The following is a 24,915-nucleotide window of genomic DNA, read 5'->3' as shown; positions in this document are numbered from 1 at the left end:
TACATGTATCTTTTTTTTATTTACTTTAATTTTTTTTTCTTCCATTAAACAACCGTAGAGTACCCCGCAGAGCCACCGTATCGGTACGCACTTTGCCGCCGTCTAACCACCTTGCGGATCTCCTCAACAATCCAAACAGTAGATGCCAGTCCCGTCAAAAACACCAAGTCACCCAATGACAGGGCCTCTGTTTGAAACACCCGCTGCAAAACGGGCAAATAAATCACCGCAAGTTGACCCAAAATGGATCCACCCACTGCCATGTTAAACATCTTGTTTGAGAAAAACCCAATCTCAAACACAGATCGCGTCGCAGACCGACATGCAAGGGCATTGAACATGTCGAAAAACACAAAACACGTAAATGTCATGGTTGTGTCGCGTGCAGTTACAACATTGTCATTCATTTCCCGCAAAAACACAAGCAACGTCCCAATAATGATAATTGTCGCAGACTGTATAACTCGCTTGACAATAGCCATTGTCAACACGCGGTCATTACGTGAGCGAGGCGGCTTGTGCATAACACTGGGGTCCACAGGTTCAACACCCAAAGACTGGGCAGGAGGCCCATCCATAATAATATTGATCCACAGAATCTGCATTGCATTCAACGGGTTTGGAACACCAAACAATGTTGCAATTGCAATCAGTGACAGGGCCGCTGCAGAGGTAGACAGCTGGAATTTCAAAAATGATTGAATATTGGTGAAAATCGACTTACCCTCACGAATCGAAGACAAAATAGTCGAAAAGTCATCGTCAACCAAAATCATATCTGAAGCTTCCTTCGCAACATCTGTACCACTCTTACCCATACTAATACCAATATCTGCAAGCTTCAGCGCAGGTGCATCATTCACACCATCACCAGTCATGGCAACAATGTCTCCACGAGCCTTAAGCGCCTTCACAATCATCAGCTTGTGTTCCGGCGATGTACGTGCAAACACAGACACGTAATTCATGGCGGTCGCAAGCTCATCCGTCGACATGTGCGACAGCTGGTCACCCGTCAGCACAGAGCGCTGGGAACCACCAACAAGAGGAATTCCAATCTTGCGTGCAATTGTCTCTGCAGTCGTCTCATTGTCTCCGGTAATCATAATCACCCGCACGCCGCCCTGCAACAGCCGGTGAATGCTATTAGTGACTCCCGCTCTTGGGGGGTCGTACATACCAATGATACCGCAAAATGTCAAATTCTTGGGTTCATAGTCAACATCAGGAGTAGCAGATCTTGAGTCCAGGCTGGTGGTGCTCTCTGAATATTTCTTCTTGCTCTCAGGCGCATCATTGCCAGGCCCATAAGCAATAGCAAGCACACGAACACCCTCGTGGGCCATGGCCTTCTCAACTTCAAAGGCCCTTTGACGCAGCTGGTCGTCAAGTTCAATCGAAGTCACACCGTCAGATCCCAAATAAGAAGTGCACAGGGGCAGAATGCGGTCTAAGGCACCCTTGCTATAGACATTGCGGCTGTTATTACCGCCGCTTGAAGCCACCCACATCCACTTACGAGATGAGGAGAAAGGCACCTGGGCAAAAATAGTACGAGTATTGCGAATGTCTTCAAGATCAAACCGTTTTAAAGATTCCATGATAGCAGCGTCTGTGGCGTTGCCAAAATACTTGCCAGTTTCAGAAGATAACCTTGCATGAGAACACAAACTTGCAACCTGTAAAGTGGCTGCAATATCTGCAGTAGGGGTGATTGTATTATCCGTGTTTTCAGAAATCGAGACCCAAGGTTTGACATTGGACTGGGTCGAAGTTTTATTATCGCTAGAATTAGCAACTGGACCCATGCCAAGAGTCCAAACCTTGGTAAGAGTAAGCTGGTTCTTGGTAAGGGTTCCAGTCTTGTCGGAACAAATCACATTAACAGAGCCCAATGTCTCAACACTAGGTAATCGACGCACAATGGCCTTTTCCTTAGCCATGCGCAACACACCAAGTGCAAGAGTGACAGTAACAATAATAGGGAGACCTTCAGGAATAGCAGCCACAGCAAGAGAAACAGAAATGGTAAACATTTCAAGCCAGGAGCGGCCTTGGATAATTCCAACCAAACAAATCAAACCAATGACACCAAAGGAAATCATAGAAAGCTCCTTGCCCAATTGATCCATGGAAGTTTGGAGTGGGGTTTTAGGGACCTCAACATCTTTCATCATTTCAAACACAGCACCAAACTCAGTTTCCTTGGCTGTTCCGACAACAATACCAGAACCTTTACCACCACACACAAGAGTACCCATATAGGCAATATTGTAGCGTTTTCCCACGGGGATAGCAAAGGATGAAGCAGCTGCGTAAGAGGATGACGATCCGGCGGCAGCACCGGCGGCGGCATTGACACTTTCCGGAGTAATGGCATCCGAATGCTTAAAGACAGGTTCTGTTTCACCGGTAAGGTTGGACTCATCAATTTCAAGGTTTACAGATTCGGTCAAGCGAATGTCAGCGGGGATTCGGTCGCCTACATCAAAATGGACCAAGTCACCTGGAACCAGGTTGGTGGCCAGTACAGTGTGGGTATTGTTTGGTCCGCGGGTGAGGTGGGCATAGTTCGGGACGAGTTTATTAAGAGCTTCGAGGGATTTTTCCGATTTGTATTCTTGGACGAATCCGACGGTAACGACAATAATGATTGCAAGAGCAATGGAGATAGCATCGTCGGCATTGCCCATGACAAGCGAGACGGCGGCGGAACCGAGCAAAAGCATGATGAGAGGATCCGAGAGCTGGCCAATAAACTTTTTAAATAGCGACTCATCGTCATCTTTGGTGAGCTCATTAGGGCCATGGACGGATTTGCGGTAATTGAGGTCCTGTGGGGAATCAAGGCCATACTCGATGGATGTGTGCAAGCGTGCGGCAGTCTCCTGGGCAGTCAAAGAAGCAAACAAAGCAGAAGGAGTTGTTGTGATGCTGGAAGCCCGATGGACATGAGCTTCTTGGAGCTCAACATCTAAGCTGGCTCTTCTATCAGCAAGAAGGTCCATTTTACTGGGAAAAGTAAGGAGTGAAGGGGGGAGATGCCGAGTTAAAACTTTGTTATCGGGAGAAAAAATTGAGCAAAAAAAAAAAAAAAAATTCTAATAAGCGAAGTAAAAAGATTGAGGTATATGAAAATAATGGCTATTAGATATAATCAATGTTCCTAGTAAGGAAATATATATATAGAAAGAAATCTAAGCCAAATTTCAAATCACAATCCTCTTTCGAACGGTAATAAAGGATAGTAAATTGCTTGTGATGATGTTGATGATAAGAAATTTTTCACTTGGAAAAAAGGGATTGGGAAGAGGGCGAAGCTTCTATAATTAAGGATGAAATTAGTAAATAAAAATAATAAAAATAAATAAAAAAAATAAAAAAAAGGCACCGGCTTAATGACCACGTTTATTGTTACTACGTAAACTTTGTAATGTCACATAAAAATAACAGCTTTTTTTTTTGAAAAATCAAATCACGTGAAAACAAATTGAATAGCAATCTGTTGTTGTTGAATATCAGAAAATATCAGAATTTGATTAACTCAGCCTACTTTCTGAAACCAAATTGTCTCAATATTCTAAAAGTTAAAAGAAAAAAAAGAAATCAATCTTTTGATTTTAAAATCTGTAAACAGCTTATTCTAAATTCTAGAGTATATATATAATAAATGTAACGATCTGTATACTACCTCAATGTTTATGTTCCTCCCCAACTTGAATACTCTGCATCCAACAAAAAATTATACATTCAAAATCCCAATCCAACTTCCAACTCAACAACACTCTAATGGCCAGGCTTGGGAGTCACCGAAAACCGCATCTTGATACCCATAGCAGCCAGCTCCGAGTCCAGGTATTTAAGAACGTAAGGCACAGCCACCGTTGCAATCTTTTCGCCGCCCTTAAAGCGTTTTCCAGAGCCGTCCTCCCAGACATCGCCCACAGCGTTTGTGTCACTGGAACTGCTATCTTCAAACCCGTGCGAGCGCGCACACCGGCGGCATCGCACAACAGGACTGCCACCAACCCGTGGAACAGAACGCTGCGGTGTCAGCAGCGAGCCGCACTCAGTACACATAAAAGTTTGGGTATAGTCACTGCAGTTGAGTAGACGATCTTGCAGCAGGTAAGCGGTACCATGGCCAATAAGAGCATCACGCTCCATTTCACCAACACGGATACCACCATGGCGCTTACGACCTTTAACAGGCTGCATAGTGAGAGAGTTAACAGGACCTGTGGAACGCACCTGAAACTTGTCGTTGACCATATGTCTAAGACGCTGGTAAAAAACGAGACCAATATAAATATCAACACGAAGCTCCTCGCCAGTAACACCAGAGTACATTGGCTCATTTCCGTGATAGTTGTAGCCAGCCTTGATAAGTTGCTCGCCAAAGTAATCAGCAGCAGTGTTTTCTTCACTGAACATCCAAGGTGTACTGTCTTGGGCTTTACCGTGTAACGCACCAGCCTTGCCTGCCAAACTCTCGACAAACATACCAATGGTCATACGCGAGGGGAAAGCGTGTGGGTTAATGATGACATCGGGCTGCATTCCAGATTCGCTGAAAGGCATGTCGATGGCAGGCCATTTTTGCGAGCAAACACCCTTTTGACCGTGACGTGATGAAAACTTGTCACCAATGGCTGGCGAACGAGGAATACGCAGCTTGACAGTGAAACGCTGGAACTCGGTGTCACCTTCATCACCAATGAGCTTGACTTCCTCAATGAATGCCACCTCAGATGACTTGTAGCACATGGCCTTGGTCTTACCAAGGGTCTCATCGAAATAAGCACAAAGGGGATCGCCTTCAGTGACCATAGAGCCAATCATTGGGAGACCATCCTCGTCAAGGATGTTGCGCCATTCTTGGGGCCAGTTATCCTGACCAAACCCAAAGTGCATGGTAACGGGGTCACCGCGACGACGCTTTTCGTCGAGGTTAATGTGGTCGACCTTGAAAATACTACCATGACCAAAGCCGCGCTCGTGAACAGACTTGTTAATAATCATGGCGTCATCCATATCGTAGCCAGTGTAAGAAATGACAGCGACAACAGCGTTTGTACCGTTGGGGTAGTTGTCAAGACCGTAATCGTCAAAAAGATTGGCACGCACAATAGGTGACTGGCCTGTTTGCAGCTGGTAAAGCTTATTGTCAGATCTATGGATCAGAGCAGTACCAGGAGTACCCATGGTCTGCTTACCCATCTGGCACTGGTACATGTTTCTTGGGGACTGGTTAAAGTCCGAGAAGGGAGTCATATTTGCCAGAATAGAGAGAATGTTTGTAGGGGAGAACTCGACGTGAGAGTGAACATCGCGCTCAATTTCGCTTGGGGTGATGGCAATGTCCATGTAAACTTGCTCAAAAGGACCAACCCAATCTTCTTGGCCTGTTGGCAAATACTTGACTGGTCTCTTCATGCGAGCCTGCTGTGAAAACAAAAACAGGCCTGGGTATTGACCGCCTCGCGAGGGAGGAACGTAGCCGACCTCAAGATCGACTGGGAGTTTTTTAGACTCGGAGGACGCAATTTTCCAGTATCTAAGGACGTTTGCAATTTGAGCACCACGCTCATGAGTGGTCCAGCCCATGACTTTACCGTCGAGCTGCACGACACACGAGTGGGGGCCCGAGGTAAGTGAGTTTGGTGGAGAGATGCCCAAATCAGCAAGAATTTGAGGCACGGCGGAAACGTCACTTGGTTGGGTCACAATCTTGCACTTGTGGGCCAAATGGTTAAGTAAACCACATGGGGAACCATCCGGGGTGTGGACAGGACACAAAAACCCCCATGACTCTGGGAGCAGTTTTCGGACGGTTGTGGTTTTGAGCTGAGCAAAGAAGGCACCACGATGGACCATGCGGAAATGGGAAATGAAACGGTGGTAGTTGAGTTTTTCCGCAACAACGGTGTAACCAGAGACTTGCTGCAAGTCAAGACCTGAGGAGGACACAAGGTTACCTGTGGATAGGAAATAGTGGAGTTTCTGGCCGATATTGTCATTCACACGCATGAGGACCCGACGAATATATTTGGGATCGTTGAACTTAACACCTGTTCTGCCGTTCAGATCAGACATGACCTGCAAGCGAATGTTTTGGAGGTACTCTTCAATTTTTTCCTTAATGATCATACCGTAGAGGAAACCACCGACAAGGATTTCTTGATGCTGGGCAGCATCTGGGTTGTCAGCGCAGCACTCGCCAGAGACAAGAGCGTAGAGTTTGCGGATCATAAAGAGCAGCATACGGAATTTAGCAGCATTGTCATCGCCGAGGTGGACAAGGACAATTTTTCGGAGGACCTCACGACCGACATCAACATCAGACATGTCAGGAGGGGAGCCAAAAACGACGCGGAACTTGTCACCAAGATAAGCGAGAGTTTCCTGTTGAGAATAAAGGTTGTAAGACTTGAAAGATCTGAGAAGAAGTTCGAGACGATCAGTCAAGAAAGAGTTTGAGGTTTCATTTCCAACAATACCGTCGAAGATTGCTCTGTCATTTGTTTCGACAAGAGCCTTGAGGATCATGACGACGGGGACGAGGTACTCGTTTTTGCGCCAGGAGAAACGGAGGGTAACATTTCCGTCAATGAGGTAATGCAGGACAATTGACTGGGAAGTTTGGTCTGGACGGACGCAACGGGTTTGAATACCGTACTTTGAGTATGAGCGACCTCTATTTGCAAAGGAGGGTCTGATGATTGCAAGGGGGTGGTTTCTGCGTTGAACAATAAGAAGACGAACGAGTTTCTCGATACCGTTAATGACGAAATAACCACCAAGTTCCTCTGATTCTTCCTTAGCTGCGACAAGTTGGGCAGGAGACAGACCCTGGAGATTGCAGCGATTAGACTTGACCATGACTGGAAGCATACCAGCGTCGATAGTCTCAAACTGTTCTTGGCCATCATTAACTCGGTATCCAAGACGAAGGATTAGACGACCACGATAAGAAGTAAGACGTTCGCGGCACTCTGAAGGCATTGTTTTTCTGTTGATAGTACTTTTGTCCATATCGCGAGGGGCCGGTTTTGTGATTTGAACATTGTCGATGCGGTCTAGAGAGTTAGAAAGGAATTAAAAGAAGAAAAAGAAGAAGAAACAACTTACAAGAAAGTTTGTTTCCAAGAACCTCTTTAGAGGTATTGTCAAAGACAACTTTTGTACCGATTTCCTTGACACCAAGGTTGAGAAGACCACCTCCAGGTCCTTCAGTGAGGGCATTGAATGATTCAACATGGGGATCTACGGCCGAGTTAAGAAGCGGGTAGAAGGCCTTATCCGTTGGAGGATTGCGGAAGTATTTTTCACGCTCGAGAGTATAAAATGACGCGCCCATTTTTATTCCAGCTTAATAGGGAGTATTTAAAAAAGAAAATAGGCTGGAAGAGGGGTTAATTTCAAAAAGAGTCTTTTTGAGTGTCAAAAAAAGATCTTTTAAAATTTTTTTTTTTTTATTTTTTGAAATTTTTTTTTGTTTATTTGAAAAGGAAAAAAAAAAAAAAAAATTTGGATTTGGAGGTTTTGAAAAAAAAAAAAAAAAATTTTATTACGTGAGGCTCAAAAATTTTTTAGAAAGGTTAGGGTTGTGTATTTTTCTTATTTTTTTTTATTTATTTTTGGTCTTTACAAATGGAGAAACTTAATAACAATCATCGCACATATACAAATTTCAATTTGACTCGACTTAGTTCATTTAAATTTATTCAGTAATTGCAATAAACTTAGTTTTAAAGAAAAAAAAACAGCCTAGATAAAGATGGCTAATTCAAAGTATGGAGGAAATTTAAAAGAAAAGATTGAATGGGAAGGGGTTTGAGATAGTTTGGGTAGATTTGTATATAAATGCACATGATTTTGACTAACACACAACTTTGATTCTTCTCTTAATATATGGGGTATATAGATATGAGTACGTTAAGCAATTTGAACGAGAAAACTACTTGCTAGCAGAAACATGGATAGTAGTGCGAGTAGATGGACGTGGGTTTCATCGGTTTTCAGATCGGTACAAGTTTGCAAAGCCTAATGATGCGCGGGCACTAGGAGTAATGAATGAGGCTGCAAGACGGGTGATGTCAATGTTGCCAGACATTCGGTTAGCATATGGAGACAGTGATGAGTACTCTTTTGTATTTGCTCGAGATACAGAGTTGTTTGAACGACGAGAGAGCAAGTTGGTATCGACGGTAGTTAGTACATTTACGGCTATGTATAACATGTTGTGGGGGAAGTATTTCACAAAGACTCCGTTAGATGAAGAGATGTTGCCGACGTTTGATGGGCGTGCGGTAGTGTATCCTACGGCACGAACGGTAAGGGACTACTTGAGTTGGAGGCAGGTGGACTGTCATATTAACAATTTATACAACACGACGTTTTGGGCTCTTGTGCAACAAGGCGGGCTTAGTGGGGCTCAAGCAGAAGAACGATTAAGGGTGAGTAGTCAAAAAAAAAAAAAAAAAAAAGTTTTATTATTATTGATTTAAGAATGAATGATTGAATGATTGAATGATTGAATGATTGAATGATTGAATGATTGAATGATTGAGTTTAAAGCATGATTTGGTTATTAAATTGGCAGTTTTAATGAGGAAAAGACAAATAACTAAAGGGAATTGGATTTAAATTGGCTTGAATGGATAGATTGTTGCTGTTTGATATTAATTAATTAATGATATTCTTATATACTAATGAGGATTTCTAGGGAACTTTGGCCAGTGACAAGAATGAGATTCTTTTTAGTGAGTTTGGTATCAACTACAATAACGAGCCGGAAATTTATAAAAAGGGCACAATTTTAGTTCGAGATTTATCAATTTTGTCGGGTCGTGAAGGGGATCAACATGAAAGAACGGAGTTGTCATCGGTAGTATCAACAGTTGGTGGTGGTAATGGAGGTGAGAAACGGGCCGAGCTGAGTCAACGGCAAAAGCAACGAGAACAGAAACGGCGACGGAAGGCTGCGATAGTTGAATTACATGAGGATTTGATTCGGGAAGATTTTTGGGATAAACGGCCATATATTCTTTTGTAGATTTAAATGAAATTGAATTGAATTAAAATCAAATTAAATTAAAAAAAAATTAATAGTAATAATAGTAATATGCTTATAGAAATTTTATAATTTTATATGAAATTGTGGTGGACATAATTAATTAGATTTATAAGGCCATTTTATAATCATTAATAAAATTATGTAAAATCGTCAACATATATATATATATATATAATTATAAAAAAAATTATAAAAAGATCTTGAAATCCTCATAAAAAGTTCTTTTTTTTTTCTTCTTCTTTTTATTTTTAATATTTTTATTATTATAATTTTTAATATTAAAATCTTTAATTTCATTGAAAAAAAAAAAAAAGAAAAAAACTTCCTCCACAGATTTTCCATTTTTTTTAATTTTTTTAATTTTTTTTTTTTTCTTTTCCCTTTTTTTTTTTTTTTTCTTTTCTCTCTTCCTTTAACCAACCAACCAACCAACATCCCCCCTCCCTCCCTCCATAAAGGTCCTTCTAAGCCCTTTTTTTTTTCTTTTAAACACAGAACCCCAGATCATGACTGTCTCTGCAATGTTCGATTCTATTCCAGATGCCCTCGAAGCCTTTAGTATGTTGATTATCAAGATGGATTCTTATTGAAAATAAAAAAAAAATAAAAAAAAAAACTCTTCTTGAAGAGTTTTTTTTTTTTTTTCAGTCACTTTCAATAGCCCAGATCAAAGTTTTTCTTTTATTACCCAGAAATTTATACCCCACCAAAGCACTCTTTTTTTTTTATTATTATTATTATAACTTCCCCACTCCAGGAAGTTAATACCCAGGGACTTTTTTTTTTGACTTGACAATCATCATTCTTATATTATTACTAGATCTTCTTTAACTAACCATCACCAACCTACCTACCTCACCTCGTCCTTCCCTCTATTATGATTTCTTATTCTCTACAGAACAAGGCCAGTTTCTAGTCGTTTTGGACGATGAGTCCCGCGAAAATGAAGGTGATCTTATTATAGCCGCCGAAAAAATTACCACAGAAAAAATGGCCTTTTTGATTCGACACTCTTCAGGTTATGTCTGTGCTCCTCTCACTAATACCATTGCCGATCGTCTTCATCTGCCTCTCATGGCTCATGCTTTGAAAACTCCAACTCCCTCTAAAGAAGCCAGCACTGCTGCTACTGCAGATACTCCCGGCGCTACAGATGACGACGGCACACCCTCGGACCGCCACGGCACTGCATACACAATCACGTGCGACTTTGGCGAGGGAACTACAACTGGAATCTCGGCCGCAGACCGGGCCCTTACAGCTTCTAAACTTGCAGACCCATGTACCACTGCACGCCAGTTCCTCAAGCCCGGTCACTTGCTGCCGCTGCGTGCACGTGATGGTGGTGTTCTTGAGCGCCGTGGCCATACTGAGGCTGGTGTTGATCTTTGCAAGCTTTCTGGGCTTCAACCAGTGTCTGTCATTTGTGAACTTGTGCGTGAGGAGGATGGGCTTATGGCGCGTCGTGATGACTGTCTCAAATTTGCAAAGGAACACAATATTAAGGCTATCACGATTGATGATCTTGTGCGTTTTATTCAGGCTACTAGTGCATAAGAGTTTACACTAAACCTTGGGATTCTTTACGTTGACATTTATTTTGGGAGATGTATATAAATTCGTTCTTTCTTTCTTTCTTTCTTTCTTTCTTTTTTTTACAATATTACGATACTATATATATATATATATATATAAATATTTATAATGATTAACATATGATGATGATAATGAAATGACTAAAAGCATTTATTTTCAAGTTATTTCAATTAGACTTGATGACAATGTATAACATTTTTTTTTTGTCAAATGACGTTTTGTGTATTTGTGATATTCTGACTAACGGTTACTAACGGCTGCCTTTCCCATTCGGAAAAAATAATGAAGAAAATCAATAAGAAAGCTTTTCTATTTATTATTTACTTTTATAATAATAATAATAACAATAACAATAATAATAATAATAATAATAATAATAATAATAATAATAATAATAATAATAATAATAATAATAATAATAATAATAATAATAATAATAATAATAATAATAATAATAATAATAATAATAATAATAATAATAATAATAATAATAATAATAATAATAATAATAATAATAATAATAATAATAATAATAATAATAATAATAATAATAATAATAATAATAATAATAATAATAATAATAATAATAATAATAATAATAATAATAATAATAATAATAATAATAATAATAATAATAATAATAATAATAATAATAATAATAATAATAATAATAATAATAATAATAATAATAATAATAATAATAATAATAATAATAATAATAATAATAATAATAATAATAATAATAATAATAATAATAATAATAATAATAATAATAATAATAATAATAATAATAATAATAATAATAATAATAATAATAATAATAATAATAATAATAATAATAATAATAATAATAATAATAATAATAATAATAATAATAATAATAATAATAATAATAATAATAATAATAATAATAATAATAATAATAATAATAATAATAATAATAATAATAATACAATAATATTTTTATTAATAAATTAACTTTTCTTGATCATAAATAGAGGTCTTATTGTATAAGGACTTTAAAGAATTTTAATAAAAAATCTTACATTAGAATGTATATATAGGTCTACATGATCATAACCAACTTTTCACTATTTTTCCGAGAGAAAAAAAAAAAGAAGAAGAAGAAGAAGAAGAAGAAATCATCCATTGCAAGTAATTACTAATATTAGTAAATTATAATTAATAAAGTCATATACCAATTGGTGTACCATCATGTTTTTTCTTTTTTTTTTTCAAGTTTCGGAGATGGTCATCATTGGTCTCTTTAAATGTGTGTGAGTGAGTGTGAATGTGTATGTTTGTGTGTGAAAACCCTTATTTAGGTCCTCATACTTATTTGGGAATACCTATCCGACAAGGCATACCGAGCATGCCACTCACAAAAAAATTAAAACAAAATAAAATAAAATGCCTCCCTTTAATGTCTGTCCCCTCCGATTTTATTTTATTTTATTTTTTTTTGCAACAGTCTCTGGTAATTGAAAAATTCGGTCCGAGACATTCAAACAGAAAGAAAAAAAAAAAAAAAAAAAAAAAAAAAAAACCTGGGGTAAAAATGTGTATATAAGCTTTTCATAATTATAGCTTATAAGCAAAACTTTTCATTATTATTACTCTTTCTTTATATATATCTAAAAACTATCTTTCATCATCATACTCCACACGCACTTTTCTTTTCTTTTTTTTTCTTTCTTCACTCTCTAAACACTTGTATTTTCAAGAGCTGCTGCAGTCTCCTCAACAGCCTTATTTCCCGGGTAATTCGACCCGCCCTTAGGCGCCAACTTCTTGCGCTCCTTCTTGCTCAGCTTTTTAGATCCTTCTTCTTCTGTCTTCCCCTCTTCCTTTGCTTCTTCCTTCTGCATCTCCGGTGTCAAAGCCTTAGGTGCAACAAGACGCTCCGTCGATCCCCAGGAAAATTCTCGGTTCGGGTTCATAAACTTATCCAGAACCTCATCTGTAATGGCTCCACGGCGTGCCTGGAAGTCCCGGCTAAACTCCTGCAACTTGTCAATGCATAGCTTCTTCAGTTCACCTGTCAGCAGCTTGCCTGCTCTGTAATCTGCAGCCACCTGGGCCATTTTCCCGTCATCTTCCTCGAAAAACGAAAGATACATGTATGCAACATCAATGTCTGGGTTTCCTCCATATTTTTCCTGCTCCTCGCGAGTGGCCCGACCACCGCTAAATGCGTGCTTGTTAATTTTGTTCTTGATCTGAGCTGGTGTATCGCTCAAGTAAATGGTCGAAGTAGCATTGGACGCTGACATTTTGGACGTGGCACCCTGCAACGCGGGGAAAAACTTGGAGTGAATAAGAGTGGGTTTCGGGTACTTGAGCTTAACAGCAACGTCACGCGACACACGGAAGTATGGGTCCTGATCAATGGCACATGGAATCAAGCAGGGGATTGGCTTATGTTCTTTGCCAAAGATGGTGGGGAAAGAGGTGGAAAAAGATGTGGAGATTTGAATCGAAGCAAAGTGGATCTTGCCGATATTGTCCGAATCTTGGAATCCAAACACAGACTTAGCGGTAGAGATAGTGATTTGGCGAGAAGTGCGCACCACATTCTCGTAAAATGCACCTCCCACAAATTGCAGGTCAGAGAAAATGAGTGTTTTATTGACATCAAAGCCGGCCGCAATGATATCCTTTGCATTTTCGCGTGAAAAGCGCTTCACATCGTCAATCGTCAACTGCTGTTTAAACAAAAACTTCTCATCATCTGTAAGTTCAATAACAAGAGGCACATCAAAAACATCTTGCAGCCACTTGGTGAACATGAAGGGAATCATGTGGCCCAAGTGCATTGAGTCTGAAGAAGGTCCGCGACCCGTGTAAAGGAAAAAGGGTAGACCGTATTCGTAACGGGTAAGAATGGTATCAAGATCTCGTTCGGAGAAAAACATTCCACGGCGCATAAGATGATGAGGGCGATGACCAGTGACTTTTTCAAACCGTTCCAGAGTGGCCTCAGTGATTTTGTTGGTACCAAACTGATCAATTAACTTGTCATAGTCAATCACAACAGCTTGGCCGTCAATCACAGCGCCCTCAACCTCCCAGGGTGTGACCTTTTGTTCGGCAGTTTTATGATGGATAACTGGGTCTTCTGTAGGAGTAGACATTGGTATAGATGGATAGATTGATGGATGGTTGGTTGGTTGGTTAGTTGGTTAGTTAGTTAGTTGGTTAAGTTGTCAGTGATAAGGGAGATGGAAACTAGGAAGTTTGGAGATGTTTGATTTCTTTTAGAAAAAAAAAAAAAATAGGATGGGCTTGTGTTGACTAATTTTTTAGGGAATATGATGTGTGACATAAATAAATATGTGTTACATTTTTTTAGATGACTCATATGGAATACATTATGTATTACATTTTTGTTACAGATTTCTTTTTCACACCTGTCAAAAACAAAAAGTAAATATATATATATATATAATATAGCCGCATGCCATCCTAAAATAAAAATAAAAAAATAAAAAAAAGAAATTTTTTTTATTTTTCTATTTTTAAAACTTTTGCCAAAATGGCTGGGCTGATAATTAGAGCATTAACCAGAATTCTGAATATCAGAAAGAAAAATGCAAAATGAATTAGAAAATTAATGACTCAAAAAATATATATATTGCCTGTTTTTTTTTTTTTTAATTTGTATTTTTTTTTTTAAAAAAAACGTCGGATTTTATTAATATTAATATATATTGTTTGATAATCTTCTTTATATATTTATTGCATTCACCGTTCAAGTCTCAAAGTAATGTAGCAAAAAAAAAAAAAAAAAAGAAACATGTGAAAAGGAGTATTAATAGAAAAATAATAAATATATTAGATTAGATACACAGTATCTTTTTATATATAGAATAGAATCTTCAAATCATTAAAATCCTCCAAACTGATGTGTAAACTAGCTCAATTGCTTACAGCTCGTTAACTTAACTCTTTAAGTTTAGATTCAAACTATTAAAAAAATTTTTTTTTTTGTTCCTTCAAAAGGATAAAAAGGACCAAAGGACCAAAGGCAGCTTTTTATGTCTTAACCTTATGTATAACCTCCCAAAGTCATATTTGTGCAAGTTTTTTCTCCATGATTTTAATGGTGAATTGTGCTGCAAGTAATCAGATTGGCATACGGATACGTGTCAGCCCTTTAAAAGATTTTCTAATGTTTAAACCAGTCATTTTCTTGACATGACTCGGTGTAAGACACATGTGTCCTATATAAGGCTTTTTGCTTTTCTTTCTTTCTTTCTTTCTCGGATCAAACAAGACAAGAACCTATTTTTGTTTTTTTAAAAAATTATATAAATATATATATATAAATCGGCTTTAAATAATAATAAAAAAAAAACCTAAGTTGGTATCAGGCGGATTCGTCTTGGATTTAAAAAATAAAAAATAAAATCTATAGTATTTTTTTAAAAGTCTGTTCCGTGATAGAAAAGTCTTTTGTTTTGTGTGTTCTATTTTTAAAGTCTTAAGCTATTTTTTATTTTTTTATTTTTTATTTTTTATTTAAAGCCTTCTTCAATTTTTTTTTCTTGCTTCTTCTTCTTCTTTCTTAAATACTCCCTTTGCATCTGCAAAAATATATAATCAACATAATTCCAAATATTTTATACGAATCTTTTCAAATATCATCATACCATCATAGTATAGAATCCTAGTCCTCATAAATATATATATATATATATATATCCAGCATACTCTTATTCCATGCGCTCCTTCATGAAATCCCATAGAAAATCCTTGTCAACAGGAAGCTCAGATGTCCCAGAGGACGTCCCTGCCTCATCAGCTTCATCTTTATCTTCGTCTACTACTGTCACAGGTCAGCAGAAACCCTTTTTAACAAGCCCAAACTCATTGAACTCCGGCCCATCTCCACATACCCCATCTCCTCCACCAAATAACCAGCATAATCATCACCATCATAATGCTACCATTAACAACCATTCACATACCAGTCGTTCATCAAAAGACAATCAAAAACGTTCCTTTTCTGCAATCTCGTTGCGGTCTCTCACTCAAGATCTCACGCAGTCCTCTCCAACATCATCTTCATCTTCCTCAGGAATTAGACATTCTTCCTCCAGCTCTCATCTAAAACCTACCGCAACAATCGCTGCTCCAACTGTCCTTCGCCAGTCCACCGCATCTTCTCATAGATCTTCCTTAAACTTTTACTCCTCATCAACTTTAAACCCCCCAGCAGTATCTTCTACTTCAGGCTCTCTGAAAAAACTAAACCCAATCTCTTACATTCGTCGTAGAAGAGCCTCCACAGATGACTCGCTAGACCAACTCTATGCTCAGGCTCCTTCTCCTGAAGCTTATCGTGGTGCTGGTTCTATCTTTGGAACCCGTATCCACGATTGGGGCTCCGATGCTCCTTCACAAACACCGGTATTTCATCCCACTCTCGTCTTCTCGGCACCATCCCCAAGTGCTGGCACTTGGACTGCTGGAGGACCCAATGGTCCCATATCTCCTAAGGAAGGTTCCTTCCCCTCTTCTTCCAATACTGCTACTTCTATTAATTCTTCCCCTTCTCAATCTTCCTTAGCTCTTGCTAATACTGCTGTTGTTACCTCCAATGGTACTGCCGCCACAGGTATGACAGCCACAAATAGTGGTACATCCCAAAGCCTTAATTCAAACAATGTCATACCTGCAACCCCTGCTACTCAGTACACCTTTCCTACTACCACTGATGCAATCAAAATGTCTTTTTCCCTGTCAGTCTACTCATCGGCCTCAACGGCCTCATCGACTGCTTCCTCGGACTTTTCAAACACTCCCTTCTCTCCTTTATCTCCAGTTAGCTCACCCACATCTTCTAATACATTATCGCCCCAACAATCCTCGCTAGTAGGTGTCACCTCTGATTTGGCTCTGGTTCAAGAAGTCGACGAAGAAGAAGAGGAAGAGGAGAGTAAAAAGGAAAATAAAATAGAAAAGGTACAAGAAGTTGACGATATCAGCACCCAAGAAAGCCCTGTGGATAATATCGAGACCTCCGAACCTGTATCTCTAGTTAGTAGCTCTCAGGTGTCCCTAGAACATTTTCCTGCATCTTCAAATCAGCAACATCTTTCTCTGCCATTACATGAGCTTTCTTCTGCGGGAGGCTCATCCACCACTCTACCAGACTACGACATTAAAAACGGATCATCTTTGGACCTTACAACACTCAAAAAGGAGCTGTCCACAATTATCCGCAAGTCCAAGATTTACGAACAAAAAGTGGCCCAGGAAACAGTCTCACCTCTGCCGATGGCCATTCCGGGCTCTAGTGTAGACAACAACGTTGCTGCATATTGTCCCGCTGCATCCACTGCTGCTGCCGATTCTGCACTGCCAAATGAGCTTCAGTCATGTGATATGATCCACTTAGACTCGGTTGAGCCTTCCTCGCTAACTTCAGTGGCCACGCCAGTCCTTGGACATGATACAAGCGATATCATTTCCACCCCGGCTCTCTGCATCTCCAAAACTGCTTCTCCAGCGACAAGCATCGCAGGAAGTGTTCCTGGAAGTACTGTTAATGAATCCTTTGCTGCATCAATCAGCGGATCTCTCAATGGCTCAGCCAGTAGTGGTTCCGTTGCACCTTCCGTTAATGGTTCTGACGATGGCTCCGACCAGCGTTCTATCTTTTCCTTTGAAGAAGATTTCCAAATGGGCCGCAACTCATCTATTAACTATCACAAACCAGTCAATGTTCTTGAAAGACACTCTGCAGATAGCCCTATAACACTGCATCTTAACACTTCAACTTCCATCCCAGATACACCCACATTATCCTCTTCCATTGGCACAGGAAGATGTCTTGACAGTGCAACAGACACTCCGACCCTTCAGCAGCAAGGATTGGGTGTGGCGTATCTTGATTTGGATGAAGATGACGGAATTGACATTGATGAGTATCTTGATGACGAGTATAATGATGAAGGCGAAGGTATTGTGGAAGACGACGCCCATCTTTTTGGCCACTCTGATCTTGACAACTACGAATATTCCGTTATTAACCAGCCTGGTTATGTAAATCTTCAATTGCAAATGACCCCAAAAGATAACGAATACGAAGAAGAGTTTGCTGATAATGATGATGATAATGACGGTAACGATGATTACGATGAAGAAGAAGACTTTGGCACCGAGGGAGGCAATGATGACGACCTGACTGCTCAACTCAATGAGTCTATTGCAGACAGCAGAGCACATACTGGTGGGCCTGTTATACACCTTCTTCCCAGTACCCCAGAAAAGCCTCGGAACCCCGATTCAGGAAAACTGCTCCCCCAGCTTCTTCCTAAGCTTCTTCCTAAGCTTCAAACTCCGCTATCCTCATCATCACCCTCTTCTTCTTTCCCGCGCCCTGGTTCACCACCAATGCCCATGTCGCAGCAACTGTTGCAGCAGCAGCAATATCATGCCCACATGCTTCATCAAACACATAACCAGCAATACAATCAGGATCAGCAGCAGCAGCAACAGCAACAGCTTCTACGTCCAATTGACACAAACGTAAGCTCTCAATCTTCTGGATCTCAGCTTGCTTCCCCCATCTCGGCAAAGGGACTTGGTGCTATGCGATACCTTAACCACAGCCCTCTCTCTCCTTACATGAACACTATGCTCACGTCGCCTGAGCGCAACTTGGCCTTATCACCAGGGTCTTCATCAAACCCATACTTCTCGTCCTCTTCAAGTAGTCTCTACTTGTCACCGTCACGCTCCTCTAGCTTCAAGTCTGCCACCTCTCCAGGCTTGTCATCTCCATCAACGCCATACCACTACAACCCATTGCACCACAACCACCATCAAACTCAATACTTTAATGGCTCTCATAACATTTATTCAAACCATGTACATAGCTCGTCTACCGTCAGTTTTGACAGTACAGCCTCGTCCAAGTACTACTCGGCTAGCGAGGGCGAAGATGACGATATTTATTATGCATCTAGCAGCTTTGGTGGTAGTCGCTCAAGCAGCATCTACAACAGTAGTGACAAAGATGCTGATGATGCACCGGCAGACGACATGGACTATGATAGTCTGCTGGATGAAGTCAATGCGGTTCCCGAGGATTACGGTGATAGCGACGACGAAAATGAAATTTTCAACAAGCCCATGTCTATTCTAACTTCGCGCTTTGCTGGACCTACTCTTGACGCAGTGCCGGCTTCTCCACCATCTGAGTCTTCACCACTTGCGCAGTCGCTTTGCGAGGCCGCACCAGTTTATGCGCATTCGTCCCCTAATAAGTCTTTGCGCTCTTCGCCATCAAAGCGTCATTATTACCACCATCAACAATCGCATTACCATGCACACTACCAATCACCTTTCCATCACCATCACTCGTACCCTCACACAGAAAGATACGACGGAACTTCTTCAGCTGCAACAACAACATCGCGTAGAGCCCGCACCAATACTATTTCGTCTAGTCATGCGCCCACATCGCTTACCCGGCAATCCTCATATCGCGGGTTGCGCAAAACAAAGTCACTCTCGTTTGATCGTGACGGCAGTAACTCTGGCGACCATGGTTCAGACTCCAATTCTCGGCCTACATCGCTGAGCCGTCAAACTAGTGTGATTAAGAACAAAACAACTACAACAACGCTGTTTTCGCCAATGCCGAGAGCAGAGGTGGAACGCTATTACCGTGCAGTGGCAGCAGTTGCAGTTGACACTAACGACGAGCCTGCAGTAGCATCAACAAAGACCGATACAGAATCCTCTGAAGCATTCCCACTCTCGAAAAAGTCGTCGACAGGGTCTGCATCGTCTACGGACTCGAGAACTTCTGCCGCTTCTGCATCCTCGGCAGAGTCCTCGCTATCTTCTAATGCATCCTCCGGGGCATCATCAGGACTTACGTCTCCTGAACCCACGACTCGTGTATGCCTCAAGCCTTCACCGTCGTCTGCATCTACAGTGTCTTCGGCTACCTACGTTACTGCAAATGACGATGATGACAACGAAGAAACCAGTGATTCAGATGCAAAGACTCATGCCATCACCGGAACTAAAAACAAACTTGCGCCTTTCGTTTGTGCTGCGTTTTCACTGCCCTCAACTACAGGCGTCTCTGCAGTTGGACCGGTCCCCACAGCCACCGGTGGGCATGTCATGACTGGATCTCCATCTTCAGATGCAGATAGTACGTTTTGTCAAGAGGACGAGGACGAGTATGAAGATGAAGATGAAGATGACTATGGTACAGCGGAACTTCGGTATGGTGCTTCGTATCTCAAAGACTTGCCCATGCCCCAGCAATCGGCATCCTCGTCAAGTGGGGACAGTGGAACACGAATGCGTGTGGCCCTTACTCCGATTTCAGAGAGATCGTGCGATAGCGAGTATCCTGGACAAATGAGCCCGGTCGCGAGCCACAATGGAATTTACGAAACAGTTTGAAAGGTCAATTGAATTGTGGATTTTAGAAAAAGGCATTTATTGATTTCCCTGCGGATCTTGGGAAATCAACGGTTATACAAGAAATAATAAAACAAAAAAGAAAAAAAAAAAGATAGGTATCTAAAAAGATATCTTTAATAGCATTATAATAAATTAAAAATACACTTCATTAATTTTGCGTTTAAATGTCTTATATTGTTTAATGGAATTAATATTAATTAAACCATTTAATAAAAAAAAAAGCTTTCAATTGTTTTTATTAACTAAACAAAAAAAAATTGAATTTTATTGATTCACCCCCACCTTTTATTAAATTATTGTTTGGTTTCTTTAATTATGAAAAAAAAAACGGTGGAATGTCATTTATTTATTCCGTAAAATGCTCATCATCATGACAAGTCCGGGGTTAAAGGATACCACTGAGTTTCATCAGCTCCACCACCAGTGCTCCCCAAACTTACACTGCTACTTGCTCCTGGTCCATATGATCCAGGGTTTGCCGCAGAAGTCGTGCTGTAAAAGGACCCCACTAACCTCGCGCCCGGAGCATCAGGTAACCCGTCGATCGGCGAAACGCTGCGTGGAAGAGACGATGCACTGTAGCTCATTCCATCATAAAATTGGTGTGGCAACAGAGGCGTATGGTGCGCCGGCAGATCAATCGACAATATGGGGCTTGTAAATGGGACTGAAGAGTGGGTAAAGGATGCGGGTGAAATTCGACCCCCGCTCAAGTCTTTACTGGTGAGAAAATGGTTATTGCTGGTGCTTCTATTTTTGTTGAAGACCTCTGCACCACCCTCATCACTAAAAAGCGGGTCGTCCATATCCAGCCCAGAGTTCAAACTGCTTCCATTAAGCAACCGAATCTCGTCGTCCTGGACATCCTTGTTCTCTCCAGTTACAATAAATAGCCCATTTCTCTTGGGTTTGCCGCCAAGATTGGTGATTGCCGCCGTAGTAGCTGTAGTTGTAGAAGCGCCGCCATTTGCAACAACCGCCGTGATTGCACCATTTAATGGAATTCCTGTATTAGACGCCGGTCCAGAGCCTCTGCGAGGTACTCGCGAACTAGAGCCCTGATTCCCGTGTCCTTCACTGCGGTCCCCGCTATAGTCTCCTCCTCCTCCTCCTCCTCCTCCTTCTCTTGGAAAAGAATCATACTGGCTATTGTTTCCGCCCGCCAAGTTAGTGCCGCTGCCACCGTTGGTCGAATGGTTGGTGTGATTGGTATGGTTGGTATGGTTGGTATGATTGGTATGATTTGTCTCCTCGCTAAAGATACTACTTTGCCGCGACTTTGCCCGAGAGGCCGGCCGCATTTGTGTTTGCTCAAGTCGCAGAATGGTCTGTGCGACTAGTAGTAGCGCGTTAATGTCACGGTATGAATCAAATATTATAAGCATAATGTGCGGTGACTTGATAATGTATTGATGAATGGCATCGAGCTCAAACTCAGTCGCATTTCCGTGATCACGCACCACATCGTCAAAAAAGCTCAGCGCAGACATGTAAGGATACTTGAGATAGTTGCTATTGCTCGCACCAAGCCCGCTGCTGTGTTTGCCTGTCTTTTTGTTAGGGAAGGACCGGCCCATGACGTTGAGGGCTGCCAGTGACGGGCGACGCGTAGAATGTGGTTCGTTTTCAGCCTCATCCGAGAGCTCATCTGGCTGATTAACCACTGGAATGATGGTGTCGTCACGCTCAGCTGGTCCTTTAGCCATGGGCACACTAAGTTGCTGCTGCTGTTGCTGCTGTTGTAGTCGCTGCTGTTGTTGCTGTTGTTGTTGCTGTTGTTGTCGCTGCAACTGTCGCTGTTGTTGTTGATGTGACTGCTCAGCCTCATGCTCTGCAAGTGGGTCTTCTGGAATCGACACATCGCTCACACACGTTTGTGCAGATTCTGCAGTAGTAACTGAGTTTCTTGTTGAGTTGGAGTTGTGGCACGAGACAGAGGAAATTGTAGAGTTGGTGCTGTTGGTTCTAGGTTTAGACATCGTATAGTTTATGCCTGATTGCGAGTGGGCAGTTGCCGAACCTGTAGTAGCTGTGGGGGAAGATACCGATGAGTTACGAGTGCCTATCAGATTAGTATTGAGAATGGGGCCTGTGGGCTTGCTTTCCGGTTGGGGCAAGTTGGAATATGGTGCAGGTTTGATGGACTCTGGTTCAGAGTATACATCTTCTTCGTCGTTAAAATCGTCGCCTTCGTCTTCATCGTCAGCCTCGTCCCCATCCTCATCCTCGACGTCAGACTGAATCGCTTGTTGTTCTCCGTCACTGATTTCTATGCCGTAGTAGTCAAGTGAACATTTGGATTTTAGTTCGTGATGGTCAGTTTCGGAGTCTGAATTTTTGGCCTGAGCAGTAATAGTATCTGGAAGTTCAGAGCTAATTTGTGATACTGACTTGACCAAGGCAAGGTCAGCCGCACTTGGTTCCGACGGAGGTTCTGTGGATGGTTCAGATATAGTGGCGAGTTTGTTTCTGTTTCTAAGACTAAAGTAGGGCTTGGAAAGCATGGTGACGGTGGTTGAGGTTTTTGTGTTGTTTTCTAGGGAACCTCCTTCGGTAGAGTAGTATTTGCGGGTGTAAGCCAGAGGGTTATATTTTGAGTTGCTTGGGAAAAGGGCAGCAAGTTCTTCGAAGCGCGGGCCAAGGGGGAACGCTTGAAACGCTTGACGTCGATATATCTTCTTTTTCGCAAACTTGTTAATTTGTTCCTCTGTGGCTTTTAAACAGTAATCTTCAGGGACCCAGGTCCAGCCGGGAACAGTTTGTCCGTAGTGAATGATGCGAAAGACATGTAGTTTATGATGGTACCAATCTTTAAGGGTTTGCATGTCACCAACTTCATTGTTTGTAATGACTCGGATGCGTTCCCAAGTCTTGAAAGCCTCAGTCCATACGCGGTCAGTTATTTCACCAAGGTTGCTAAAAGAGGCTGACTTAAAGAATCGAATGGCATGAATGACGGATTCTAGAACAATAGATTCGTAAACAAAGATGGGTTGGAAGTAAGTGGGAGGCATGGGGACATGAGCAAGACGGAAGGATTGTCTGTCTTTGGAGTTGAAAGCTTTGGGTAAGTCTTGAACAGGTTCTGCCAGAGTGTTGCTTGTATTTGATGTTGATGGGACTGATTGCTGCTGTTCGCTTGGATCCGGCGAAGAGGTGGGTGTACTTTCGATGGGCATTTTGAGTGAGTCTGAAGAATGTTTTTGTTCTTGTTCTTGTGCTATTAGCGGGGTATTGTTATTTGTTTTGCTGGCATAGTCTTGATCTTCTTCGATTAAGCTGCTTTTTGACCAGTCGTTGTTTATGGAAGAAGTAGTCCACATTGGTGGAGGGGAAGAAATAGGAGAAACAGGTAGAGAGTCGCTTTGGATAAAGTTTTTGAGAGCGAGGATGGGTGACGATGTGCGTGACGAGGGAGAAGGTTTGAGCCGGTTCATTTCGTAAAAATCTTGAATATCAAGCGGCACGGAAGCTGGTGTATGTGCACGCGCCAGTCGTTCTGTCTCCTGGTCAGTCTCATTTTGCTCTTCTTCTTCTTCTTCTTGAGCCTCTTCAAGGTCTGCGAGTCTGGCCTCAAGTTGCTCTTGCTGGTATTCTTGTCTGATTTCGTCGAGGTCTTCTAGAAAGTAGCATTTAGATTCAAGAAAATGTTTTGTGCGCTTCAGGCGAAGTCTTAGGTAGCGAGGAATGAGAAATCCGGGTGCATGTTCGCGTCTGCGTTCGAGAACGTCTTCAATGACTTTGATTTGTTGGTATGGGTCAGCTGTACTTATTTGCTGAGGGGTAGGAAGAATTCGCAAAACGCTGGTATATCCGTTGAGAGAGGCGAGTGTGCAATAGAACGAGAAGTAGTTTTGATGAATGCAACTATTTATTGATGCTATTAGCATCTCTGTTGCAGATTCCGGGGTAACCTCATCATAGTCCATGGTTGGAGATGGTTGTAGAAGGTATTTAAGATCGTTTTGGTTCTTTTTTTTGTGCAACCAGAAAGTGTATTAGACTAACAGTAGCCAATCTGGGAAAAAAATAGCCGTTCAATATGAAAAAATGTAATCTTTAAAAAAATAAAAATAAAAATAAAAAAGAAAAAGAAAAAGAAATTTTTGAAAATAACTGTTTATATTTAATAGATTGATTCTTGAATTAGTTTGAAATGAATAGCGTGTACTGTTTCTTTGATGTTTCTGTTTACTTCTGTTTGCTTCTGCTGGTGAAAAGCTGCACCAAATGGTTTAGTCACAGTGCAATTCTTAAAACGTAATGGCCAAACAAGTACAAAATCCAGAGATTCGAGTTATCTATTTGAACAGTTGGATGACGATGACGAATAAGAAAAAAAAAAAAAAAAAAAAAAAAAAAAAAGAAATGAAAACTAGCTGGGGAATTTTTTTTTTTTTCGCTTAACCCTTATTATTATTATTTTCCTTGTGTCTATTAGAACCTCCTTTTTGTTATTTATATATAAATTCTGTTAAATCTAAGCGAGAATATAAATTAAGAAGAAGAAAAAAAAAAAAAAAAAAAAAAAAAAAGGAAATTTTTATCTAAGAAAAAGTTATTGGAAAAGAAAAAAATATTTTAAAAATTAAAATAAAAATCAGAATAAAAATAAAAATATTTTTTTTATTATTTGATAATTAACAAATTTCTCTCAATATGGACAACTAAATTAACAAATTAACAGGGGCCTCTAAACTCTTCCATGTACACTGTGGGATTTTTCTCACCTCCTCCTCCTTCTCTCGCATACTTTATATATATACAGTTAACATGCTTAAAAG

General features: G+C 40.7%; 7 protein-coding genes across 7 annotated transcripts; 3 read left to right on the top strand and 4 right to left on the bottom strand.

The window, feature by feature from the left end:
• Nucleotides 1-44: 44 nt before the first annotated feature.
• SAPINGB_P000955 (uncharacterized protein) lies at nucleotides 45-3,008 on the bottom strand (the record flags this gene model as incomplete). Its single annotated transcript, XM_031995678.1, has 1 exon — nucleotides 45-3,008. The coding sequence occupies one exon, from the start codon at nucleotides 3,006-3,008 to the stop codon at nucleotides 45-47; it is 2,964 nt and encodes a 987-aa protein (XP_031851569.1).
• A 778-nt stretch (nucleotides 3,009-3,786) lies between these two features.
• Nucleotides 3,787-7,360, bottom strand: SAPINGB_P000954 (uncharacterized protein; the record flags this gene model as incomplete). The annotated part of the gene is made up of 2 exons (XM_031995677.1): nucleotides 3,787-7,079; nucleotides 7,132-7,360. The coding sequence occupies 2 exons, from the start codon at nucleotides 7,358-7,360 to the stop codon at nucleotides 3,787-3,789; spliced, it is 3,522 nt and encodes a 1,173-aa protein (XP_031851568.1).
• A 420-nt stretch (nucleotides 7,361-7,780) lies between these two features.
• Nucleotides 7,781-9,058, top strand: SAPINGB_P000953 (uncharacterized protein; the record flags this gene model as incomplete). The annotated part of the gene is made up of 3 exons (XM_031995676.1): nucleotides 7,781-7,794; nucleotides 7,928-8,459; nucleotides 8,729-9,058. The coding sequence occupies 3 exons, from the start codon at nucleotides 7,781-7,783 to the stop codon at nucleotides 9,056-9,058; spliced, it is 876 nt and encodes a 291-aa protein (XP_031851567.1).
• A 527-nt stretch (nucleotides 9,059-9,585) lies between these two features.
• SAPINGB_P000952 (uncharacterized protein) lies at nucleotides 9,586-10,636 on the top strand (the record flags this gene model as incomplete). The annotated part of the gene is made up of 2 exons (XM_031995675.1): nucleotides 9,586-9,637; nucleotides 9,996-10,636. 2 exons carry the CDS (start codon nucleotides 9,586-9,588, stop codon nucleotides 10,634-10,636), a joined length of 693 nt encoding a protein of 230 aa, XP_031851566.1.
• A 1,742-nt stretch (nucleotides 10,637-12,378) lies between these two features.
• On the bottom strand, nucleotides 12,379-13,809 carry SAPINGB_P000951 (uncharacterized protein; the record flags this gene model as incomplete). The annotated part of the gene is made up of 1 exon (XM_031995674.1): nucleotides 12,379-13,809. One exon carries the CDS (start codon nucleotides 13,807-13,809, stop codon nucleotides 12,379-12,381), a length of 1,431 nt encoding a protein of 476 aa, XP_031851565.1.
• A 1,588-nt stretch (nucleotides 13,810-15,397) lies between these two features.
• Nucleotides 15,398-20,110, top strand: SAPINGB_P000950 (uncharacterized protein; the record flags this gene model as incomplete). Its single annotated transcript, XM_031995673.1, has 1 exon — nucleotides 15,398-20,110. One exon carries the CDS (start codon nucleotides 15,398-15,400, stop codon nucleotides 20,108-20,110), a length of 4,713 nt encoding a protein of 1,570 aa, XP_031851564.1.
• Nucleotides 20,111-20,499: 389 nt separating this feature from the next.
• SAPINGB_P000949 (uncharacterized protein) lies at nucleotides 20,500-24,060 on the bottom strand (the record flags this gene model as incomplete). The annotated part of the gene is made up of 1 exon (XM_031995672.1): nucleotides 20,500-24,060. One exon carries the CDS (start codon nucleotides 24,058-24,060, stop codon nucleotides 20,500-20,502), a length of 3,561 nt encoding a protein of 1,186 aa, XP_031851563.1.
• Nucleotides 24,061-24,915: the final 855 nt, after the last annotated feature.

This window comes from Magnusiomyces paraingens, assembly GCF_902498895.1.
Source record: "Magnusiomyces paraingens strain CBS 517.90 genome assembly, contig: contig1, whole genome shotgun sequence".
Taxonomy (NCBI): Eukaryota; Fungi; Ascomycota; class Dipodascomycetes; order Dipodascales; family Dipodascaceae; genus Magnusiomyces; species Magnusiomyces paraingens.
This window is presented reverse-complemented; position numbering and strand designations above follow the sequence as displayed.